This window comes from Anoplophora glabripennis, unplaced genomic scaffold, assembly GCF_000390285.2.
Source record: "Anoplophora glabripennis isolate ALB-LARVAE unplaced genomic scaffold, Agla_2.0 scaffold602, whole genome shotgun sequence".
NCBI classification, from domain to species: domain Eukaryota; kingdom Metazoa; phylum Arthropoda; class Insecta; order Coleoptera; family Cerambycidae; genus Anoplophora; species Anoplophora glabripennis.
In genome coordinates, this window is record NW_019417005.1 from 39,776 (window position 1) to 50,702 (window position 10,927).

General features: G+C 31.3%; 1 protein-coding gene across 1 annotated transcript; it reads left to right on the forward strand.

The window, feature by feature from the left end:
- The first annotated feature begins 330 nt into the window (after positions 1-330).
- LOC108912495 lies at positions 331-10,285 on the forward strand. Its single transcript, XM_018717728.1, has 5 exons — positions 331-351; positions 3,027-3,150; positions 3,462-3,854; positions 6,231-6,377; positions 10,002-10,285. Exons 2-5 carry the CDS (start codon positions 3,051-3,053, stop codon positions 10,277-10,279), a joined length of 918 nt encoding a protein of 305 aa, XP_018573244.1. The 5' UTR covers positions 331-351; positions 3,027-3,050; the 3' UTR covers positions 10,280-10,285.
- Positions 10,286-10,927: the final 642 nt, after the last annotated feature.

The following is a 10,927-nucleotide window of genomic DNA, read 5'->3' on the forward strand; positions in this document are numbered from 1 at the left end:
GGTTCCCTTCAACATTTTGTTGCAGCTTTATTGTTAATTTGTGGCGAATCAGTAAAATTACATTTTTTGTAGACTTTTACTTTTGAGCAAAGTTCTGAAGAAGACGTAGAAAAATGCATTGCCTTCTGGAAGAGTGTAATGCAAAAAAATTTAGAGCCAATCAAATGCTCCATTATAGAGAGCAGCAAGACCAAAGTACCAGGTGAAACAGAAAGTACTGAATGTTTAGACATATCAGAAGAAATGAGGAAAGCAGCAAAAATTACCGAGGAAAAAATTCATGGTTATTATAAAAATCTGTTTACCACTACACTAAAGGAATTACAGAAAAGGAGATTAAATGAAGTGAAGGTGTTACTTAGTACTAATTTTTAGACATTTAAACTTTTTTACAGGGTCATTGACAACATTCTACCCCATCGTATATATTTTTTTACATATTTGTACATTTTTTGATATTATCTGCTTTTCCTGAGAACAATATACTTAGTCATATTATATACAGGGTGTAACGTAAAGGTTGGGAATAAATTAAACAGTGGATTCTTTAGTTTAAAAAATAATTTTTTGTCATATGAACTTATGCTCTACGGGCTTTCTTTTCCAAGCTACAGGGCGCTAAAAAAATTCAAAAAATTTAGTTTTTCTCCAATAACTTTCGAACATTAGAAGATAATGGAATGAAATTTTATCCATAGCTTAATTTGATAATCCCCTAGTAACAGGAAAAAGATTGGCTTTGTAAGTTACTCAGTGGCGTGCGTACGTATTACACCGTAAAGTTTTTCGAAGAAAATTGTGGTACGCCACTGGTAAAAACATTTTTTTAATATTTTTGTGTAATCTACATTTTATTTTAAACAAAATTACCCTCTTGCGTTTTATTCCTAGCTCTTGTCACTTTTCCGTAAATAAACGTTTTGTAAATACCATTTTTTCCTATTGCTAACATAGGAAAATGAAAATAAAAACATTATAAGTATGCTTTGACCAAGCCACCAAAATTTGTTTTCAGATGTTTTCAGACAAAACATCATTGTCAGTCATGACATCTAGCTTTCCTTAAGCGGTTGTACTTTGGTTTAGATCTGTTAGAAATGGAATACTCATTTCCAGAATTAGCAGATATGCATTTTATTTACAGCCTTGCCAAGGGGAATACTATGTTAGCTGTGCGTCTTTATGTTGAACGTTTTCCAGCTCGGTGTATTCCAAATAGGAAGACTTTTTCGAGAATTCATGTGCGCTTACGTGAAACCGGCTCGTTAAAACCTTGCACCTCCGGCGGAAGATCTCGAAATGTAAGGACAGTACAACTTGAAGTACCACATCCTTCAGATGATCGAGGTGAATCGTAAATCAAGTAGGTACTAGAAGAATTGGAAGAATGGAGAGAGTAAGTCATATGACTGTCCAACGAATCCTGCATGATAATCTGCAAAGAGTTCAGGCGCTTTCTGTCGAAGATTATGCACCACGTCTTAGATTTTGTACCTGGTTTTTAAATAAGTGCAATCGGAACTTGTTATTCCACCCATCCATTTTATTTACCGACGAAGCTGGATTTACAAGGGATGGTATAATTAATTTCCACAATAGTCATATGTGGGCTGATGAAAATCCGCATGGAATAATACAATCCCGGCACCAGCAACGATTTTCAATTAATATTTGGGCCGGAATAATTGGCGATTTTTTTTATTGGCCCCATAGTACTACCAAACAGACTAGGCGGTTTATCGTATCTGGATTTCCTTCAAACAGATTACAACCTTTATTAGAAGAAGTTCCAATTGAAACACGCCAGAACATGTGGTTTATGCATGACGGCGCCCTCAATGAAACGTTCCCCAATAAATAGATAGGTCGTGGAGGGCCAAAAGCGTGGCCTGCTCGTTCTCCCGGACTTAATCCATTAGACTATTATGTGTAGGGGGCACTTAAAAAACATAGTTTATTCCGTTCCCATTTCTGATGTACAGATTCTTCGTCAAAGAGTTGAAATTGGCTGTCAGCAAATTCGAGATATGCCTGGTATTTTTGGACGAGTAAGAGAATTTATGAGAAAATGCATTGAAAAATGTATTGTAAGTTGGGGGGGCAATATTTTCAGCACCTTTTGTAATCTTGTTCATTACTTCTTATTACCTACTCAATGAATTCTTTAAATTCCAAGTCACTAGTGTTTTTTTTATTATTGTTAAAATAATGTGATATTTTAATATCATTTTCAAAACAAACAAGTCTTTTTTAATGCGTGTTTGACCATTTTCGGTAGCTGAGTCAAAGCATACATCATAATGTTTTTGTTATTTTCATTTTCCTATGTTAGCAGCGGGAAAAATGGTATTTGCAAAAGTTTTATTTACGGAAAAATGACAAGAGCTAGGAATAAAACACAAGAGGGTAATTTTGTTTAAAATAAAATGTAGATTACACAAAAATATTAAAAAAATGTTTTTACCAGTGGCGTACCACAATTTTCTTCGAAAAACCTTACGGTGTAATACGTACGCACGCCACTGAGTAACTTACAAAGCCAATATTTTTCCTGTTACTAGGCGATTATCAAATTAAGCTATGGATAAAATTTCATTCCATTATCTTCTAATGTTCGAAAGTTATTGGAGAAAAACTAAATATTTTGAAATTTTTTAATGCCCTGTAGCTTGAAAAAGAAAACCCGTAGAGCATAACTTCATATGACAAAAATTTATTTTTTATACTAAAGAATCCACCGTTTAATTTATTCCCAACCTTTACGTTACACCCTGTATTTATAAGACATTGTGCAAATTCTCAAATTTCAAGAATTGAGGATATTCCAAAAAAAAAAAAAAGTGGACAATGTCACACCTTCATTTTCTTATCTACCTACTGCTTTCATATTGAAGACAATCTTCTGAGGCTTTGGTCTTTACTATTTTTTCTAAACAAAAATTTAAAAAAAGATGAGGCACAAGTTTTGTGAATGACTCTATCTCTATACATGTGTGTAATTATTTAATCAAACATTTAATTTGTAGCTGATTGGTAAATCTCGTTGCAAAATGTGTGAATCTCATATAAATTCAACTGAAGACTTAGATTCTGATCAGACAGAGGAAATTTTGGGGCTAAATAACTGGGAACCAAAATCAAAAGAAAGAAGTAAGTCATTAAATAACATATTTTTAATGTTTCTTAATGCAATAGGAAATTGATTGGACTATACATTGTTTTTACCTTTAATTAGACTGACTAATTAATTAACTTTAAACTAAACTCATTATTAAGTTTCCGTATGATGGTATTTTGCCATTATTTGTTAAAATAAATATTATTAAACATTTTCTTATTGCAACAGTACCTTATAGAAGTTTTAGTGAGAATATTTTGGATTGTGATTGATATTTTGAAACGTTAAAATATATTTTATTTTTTAAATACAAGTTGAAACATTCCTTATTTGCTTCTTTCAGATATAAACAAACTGGCAAGTCAAAAGACAGCTGGAGGAGAAGGATCATTAAAAGCATCACAAAAATCAGCAAAGACAGAAGTTTGTATTTGCGAACCCCCAGAGGCACCTCAAGATACTGAGTCAGTAGAGACTATAGTATCAGATCGAATACACATTACTCCTAACACCAATAGATACAAACTAGTAAATCTGATTGGTGAAAAAAGGAGAACTGGTGCTTATAGTCGTTGGAGGAAAAACGTTACACAACCCTGCACCTGTGAGGTAGAAACATGCGACTGTAACTTAAATCCAGCAATAATATCTTGGAAACCAGCTGATGAAACATGTGGTTGTGGGCAGTTGCAGTGTCAGTGTAAAATTGATTCGGGTGAAGATGGTGCCAAAGAAGGTAAATATAAAAAACAAATACATAATTTGAAGATGTAGTTGATGATTAAGGCAAAGGCAACAAATTAATAATGTGCACCATTAATTTACTTAAAAAATAATACAATTTTTATTAATATGACAGTCTAAAAGTTAGATAGTAATAGCGATTTTTGATATCGAATAACATTGTTACAAGACAACTAACTACATTCAAAATAAGGAAAAAAAAGCATATTTTTACCTTGTATGTTTATCTTACATTTCCCGAATTTTGCACACTGTTAACATACAGAATATCGCATACAGTACTATAAACATAATCACACCCCACATAATGCTTTTAGGACACTATTAACAGATGCATGCCATAGTTATTGAGTATCTTGACAAATTTGCTGAACAAAACTGGAAAAGTCATTTTCTGATGTTTACATGTTCCCCGTGATCTTTTAATGCGAAAAAATTAAAGTTGTTCTAGTTTAATGTTAAGTTCGTCAATTCCTGGGTGGCTCTACCTGTTTTATCATTGTTTTACTGTGATCTACAAATAGAGTTAAAAATAGTGAACATTTTTTTATATTCCCCTTTATGGACGTCGTTTTTGTTAAAAACTTCTGCTTGAATTCAGATGTACGAAAATTGAATTGTAAGTAAGCCAACGCAAACAAGGTGTTCTCTACTAAAGAAATGATTATAAATATAAGTAGGTAACTGATTTCATCCTGAGAAAATAATACACTGTGTCAATTAAGAAACATATAAATAGCTAACAATTTTAGGTATTTTACATATATATGTGAAAAAATAATTTAAAAAATCCGTTTTATGCAAAATCCAGTCACTAGGTATATTATGCACTTCGCTTTGTTAATGTTTTGAAAACAATCTTTTTAGTTAGTTACCAAAACTAGTATTGACTTTTTATGTGTTGGTGTTTGTATATCTTATACAAAAGGGTAGTTTACCAAAATCATTTTTTCATTCCTGATAAGGCCTTTTATACCGTTCAAACTTCAACTCAATTTTTTTTTCATTCACACCTGAAATAAAGAGGATTGAGGATACTAATACTAATAACAATGATTTTTTTTTCATAAAAAGAAGTTTTTTTTATTTACTAACTATATCCATAAATATGTTGATATGACAGTACTTTTTGGTATAACTAAATACATCAGTTGTTTTATTTAATTAAAAATTTTTTTTTTTAGAATGTGTTACTTGTTCATTTAGACTTTTAATTACTAAGAAAAGTGAATGAAAATTTTGTTTCTCTAATCAATTTCTGTATAATTCATTTTGTTTTTGTAAATGTCTTGCCATAAGCCACAACAGTGGTTGCTTTTTTTATAAACTTATTTTTGCCTGTAATTTTGAAATCTCACAAAGAGTAGAGGCATACTCATACATCACTATAAAACATTTTTCACAGAATATGTTGTCATAAATATTTAAGACTATATGATGCTGCATCTGGTTTAACTTGCTTTTGCTTTGCTTTTTGGTTATTTTACTTCGGCCTCTTTCTGCTACTAATGTTAAATACCAATGCGAGGAGTCAAGCAATCCCCAACCTGAAAACATACATCACTATAAAACATTTTTCACAGAATATGTTGTCATAAATAAATATTTAAGACCATATGATGCTGCATCTGGTTTAACTTGCTTTTGCTTTGCTATTTGGTTATTTTACGTCGGCCTCTTTCTGCTACTAATGTTAAATACCAATGCGAGGAGACAAGCAATCCCCAACCTGAAAACTTTACCGAACACCCATTTTGCTGTAGGGTAAGGACCTTTTACTTGCCTAACATTGGTTAGACTAGGGACCAACGGTTTTACTTCCTTTCCGAGGGATGGTATGTCTTCCTATACAAACCTCGTCTAAATCTGTATAGCTTCTGTGAATACACCGATGTGCGGGTCACTAGAAGGTGGAAGAGCATCAAGAGCGATCAGCGTTGCTTGACTTTTCATATCAATGACATGAAGCCAAGTTGCTAAGTCATTTGCCCTTTAATTTAGTTCAATTTGTGTTTACTGTGGATAATTGTTATTATATGGATATTTTAAAAGTGAAATTATTACATTTTGCTACATTAAAAAGACAAAATTACAAAATATGACCATTAAAGAATTATGCTATTAAAATAACTTAAAAACTTTCCGATGGAGACGATAACTGTTAACGCATTTAGCATTTTCTTATTATACTCTCGAGTAATATTTTCATGTTGGTTCTAAACATTTTGGGCAGTTAACAATAAAAAGTAATTACTATTATTATGCAAAATGTACTGATTTTTTTATTTGAAAAAGAAGGAATAAAATTTTGTTCTGTTTACCTAATTTTGTAATTATGAATTCATAAAGTGGATGTTCATATTTGCAGGAAAAGCAGCTGAAAGAACCGATGTAGAAGAAGAAATGAGTCAGCAATGTTTGTGTGGTAATAAAAATTGTACCTGCAACCGAAAATCACCTGAATTAAAGAAATCTGAAGATACCGTTATACTGCCGTCATTATCGTCATCATATGGTATTTTCAAGCATTATATTATATTCATTTTTCTAAAAGAATTTTTATTAATTGATATGAAAAATAAGATTAATATACACTTTATTAAAAAGAGGGTGTCCAGAAATGAAACTGTCATAGTTCTAGCATGGTTTGAAACTGTACGATAATTTCTATTCTGATGCAAATTTTGTAAATTCATTTATTCCTGCCCTGGTAGCCAATAATGATGATGACTCTTTCTTTTTGCTCACAGTGCTATTTATTGGCTCATTGGCTTAGGTAACGTTAACAAGAAAATCCTATATTCTTACATTGTCCCTTTATTACCTGAAGATTACATCGACACGTTACTACAAAAACATGCTCTCTCAAATTTAGCTTGGAAAACATGCTAGCTCAGATCTTTAAGAAAAAATATGCTATCTCACACAAAATTAAATTTGACTAGAAATTTAAGTTGGCTGCATTGGTGTTGAAATGCACATTGAATGATTGAAACCGTGCACTTATAATAATAAACTTATATATACTTAATTTATTTTTTAAAAAGTATTTATGTTCACGTACACTGTGTATTTTATTTATTTCATTCGACATTGTTCAATTAATTTTGTTAAGTTACTGTTATAAATGACAAAATTGTTAATTAAAAAAATTGAATAATATGCAGTATGCTGCAACACATATACATTAATCAACGTTTTTGAAATAACAAATTATAAAAAAATAGTGTATACCTTAATATAAAAAAATGTTTATTATTAAATTATTCGATTTTTTCATACAAGTTTGCTTTGATATAAAAATTAATAGCACATTCTTATTTGATTTATAGTCACTACATCAGTCAGTAGCGGCACGGTTTAAGGCATCAGTACTTAAATCGATGTGTGCTAATTCTGCCCAGGTTCGATTCCCACGGCAGGAGACCGTAGATTAGCTGTGCTTGTACGGAGGATTGGCACCCTCTGTGCAGGTATGGTAGGTTGAAAGAATGTTGGCTTGGGTCAATGTGAGAGATTGACACCGGTTGGCATTTGACCGCCCCCTCCCCCTAATTAATGAGGTTTTCTAGGTTTCCCTCATTCCTGCACTGAATGGTGGTTAGGGCCTATGAACACAAATCGTTCCTGGGCACAAATGCGGCCTGCTTAATAATAATAATATGCCGCCTCTTCTCCCGCACAAGTCGCCGACTTCTGGGCTAATTCTCGTGGTTAGAATGAGGGGTAGTGACATTATTATTATTACTCTTGATACATTTATATTTTTTTTTCACAAAATCTGGAATGCACGATTTATTTTGAAAATAATTTTATATACCTAATGCGGACTCTAAGGAGACTGCAATAAAAAGGATTATATAGTGTACGAGGCTAGGCCCCAAACTCCGGGTTCGAATCGTTCTTACTGCACCTCAATAAAAACAAATGACTTCTTAATTGTACGGTAGCTGCGTGTTTGCATAGACTTTGGAAGTGAAATGCAGGTATGCGACACTTTTATTACAGGTACTTTATGATTTACTGGATATTGATGGGACGGGCGCAGAGCAGATGATATGCATGGCACTTTTTCCCGGTTCCCCGAGCACATATGTTTATCGTACATATCATTCAACTTTAACATTATATTTATATTCTGGTTATTATGTTAACTCTATTAATGAAATTTTATGAATAATTTCTACAAATTGTTGCATCTTGTTCTTATTAGAAAAGTAACGATTGTAAAAACCATATTTTACAAAAAAACTGAAAAATGTTTGATGTTTTTAATTATGCATTTATGAATACAAAACTGTATGTAAATATCAAGACTTTATCTGAATGCAAGTTAAGAGCAATTGCCAAAACAATCCAGGTATAGCTGCTCTACACGGGCATATTGTCCAGGTAAGATCGATTCGGACCCGGGATTTGGAGCCTAGCCTGGTCCAATATAATCATTTTTATTGCAGTCTCCTTGGAGTCTGCATTAAGGCATATATAATTATTTTTAGAATAAAAGGAAGAGTAGTGACTATAAATCAGATAAGAGTGCGCTTTTAATTTTTATATCAAAGCAAACTTGTATGAAAAAAATCCAATAATTTTTAGTAATAATAAACATATTTATATATTAAGGTAGACTATTTTTTTATGTTATTTCAAAAAATGTCGAGTAATGTACATGTTGCAGCATACTGCATATTATTCTACTTTTTTAATCAACAATTTTGTCGTTTATAACAATAAGTTAACAAAATTAATTGAAAAATGTTGAATGAAACAAATAAAATAAACAGTGTACTTGAACATAAATATTCCTTACTTTTAAAAAAATATATTATATAAGTTTATTATAAGTGCACGGTTTCAATCATTCAATGTGCACTTCAGCGCCAATGCAGCCAACTTATTTCTAGTAAAATTTAATTTTGTGACATAGCATGTTTTTTCTTAAAGATCTGAGCGAGCTTAATTTGAGGTAGCATGTTTTTCAAGTACAAATTTAGATACCATGTTTTCCAAGCTAAATTTGAGATAGCATGTTTTTATAGTAACGCGTCGATATGTAGTTACATGTATATTTATATTTTTTGTTCTCGAGAATATCGAATATATCGACGTAAAATGAAAAAGTCCTTGGTTTTATTTGTCACTAACCTACTATCCTTTCATATTCATTTTTTCTTCATAAATTGAAAATAATAGTACGCTGGATCTTGGGAACAGTACAATTTTTCCAAACTAATTTAAAATGTTGCCGCCACTATTAATCTTAAAGTAGAGGGGGAGGAATTGGTTTAGGTCCATACCATACATAAAACATATAGTAAAAAAAGGCTCTTTTAATTTTAAAACGGTAGTTTACAAGTGATAAACTATAAAGCGTTTGCAAAAATATCAATATTACGTTTAATTAATTTTTTTATTCGTTTTACGATAACTCTACGCTGTGGGTACGATAGCTGCCTCACTTCAGGTTGTGAACACTGAGTTCAAAGGTTAGTTTCCTTAGGTGTAAATAAATTGAAGATCAAGTTACTTTAATACAATTTTACTATCCTAAAAATTTCCAGGTCCCCATAGAAATTTTTTGTTTAATTTTTTTTATGACAACTCCGTCACTTTTTTAAATATTACAATAATACAGTGTGGTAGTTGAATAAGAATATAACCTTATTTTTCACCTAAAATTTAGAGTTCATGTTTTAAACAATATTTTAGTATAAATTTATTTTTCTCTTAAGCCAACTTACTTTTATTCAAAAGACATCTGTAATTAATACCTGCAGCAGAAAATTGGATTCATTTTTTTTTCTCAACTTACATATTTTAACTACCTATATACAGCAATTATACTTTTTCCATTAAGTGCTTTAAAAAAACACTTGTTTTGTTCAAACTCTAAAAAATACTTTTTGTGTAAGTGACCTTATTTATGTTTTAGATACAAATAGCGTATATTCATATTGACTACCCAATAACCCCCTTATATAAGTTTCAATAAAATATGTATGTAGTTGTAACAAAAAAATAAAAAAATGTATCAGTTAGTTTCACCCAAGTACGGCAGTTTCGTTTTTGGACACCACTCATATTTTATCATCATTATTTTAATGTCATTGTGGCTATGTAAAAGATAAACTTTTTTTAGGTTCTACAAAGGATTTATCTTCAAAATCTAAAGAAACAATAATCGTTAAATTGGGTGAAGCTGAACCTCATCACACCGAAGATTTGTATCAACCTGGTCCTATTAAAAAAAGTAGTAAAGCAGATGTGACAAAGTGTGATGACATCTACAGCAGTCACATTACTCTTGTATCGAATAAAATCGAATTAAATGAAGAGGAATGCTTATGCACTGAAGAGTGCAATGATTGTATGAAGCCAAAAGTCAGTAAAAGTAAGACTATGGAAAGCAATCAGTGATAGATATTGTACGATTTTTTCATAAATATATTTTTCCAAACTGTAAAATGTATTTTATTACGTTACGTAGAACATTTACTAATATCGAAGTAACACTATTGAACAATATTGGATAGATTTTAACGCAATTGAAACAATCCCAATTTATTAAAATTGTAACTGTAAAACTTAAATATAACTATTTACTTTATAAAAAACACAAGTAGGAACATCTTCCAAATAATTCTGTTGAAAAAAGTATTGAGTTAATTATTAACGGATTACACTTGAAATACATCTTTGTTTATACACATTCCTACGACTGAATGAAGAAAAAGGGAACCCATTTCGTAGGTAACTACTGGCTGTGATATAATACGAAACTACATATCACACCAGGAGTTCCTTCAAACCAGATTCCCTCGAGCTAAATTTCTCCGTTTATTCTTCGTACCTTCTTTCCATATTATCCCACGAAGTACAGTCGAATACATTGTGCTTTGCTGAACCAGCTTTATGAAATATATCATACTCATACAACTAGATCACCAAAGAACAATATATCCGACAAAAAGACTCCAACCTGTTGCTTGAATTACCTTTTCCTATATCCTGAACATTGGATAGAAAGTAGAAATACATAATGCAACGTTAAACACCACAAAACGA

Coding starts and splice junctions, on each gene's coding strand:
- LOC108912495 (XM_018717728.1), top strand. CDS start 3,051: ATGTGTGAATCTCATATAAATTCAACTGAAGACTTAGATTCTGATCAG. Junction 3,151..3,461: donor ACCAAAATCAAAAGAAAGAA/GTAAGTCATTAA, acceptor TGCTTCTTTCAG/ATATAAACAAACTGGCAAGT. Junction 3,855..6,230: donor TGAAGATGGTGCCAAAGAAG/GTAAATATAAAA, acceptor TCATATTTGCAG/GAAAAGCAGCTGAAAGAACC.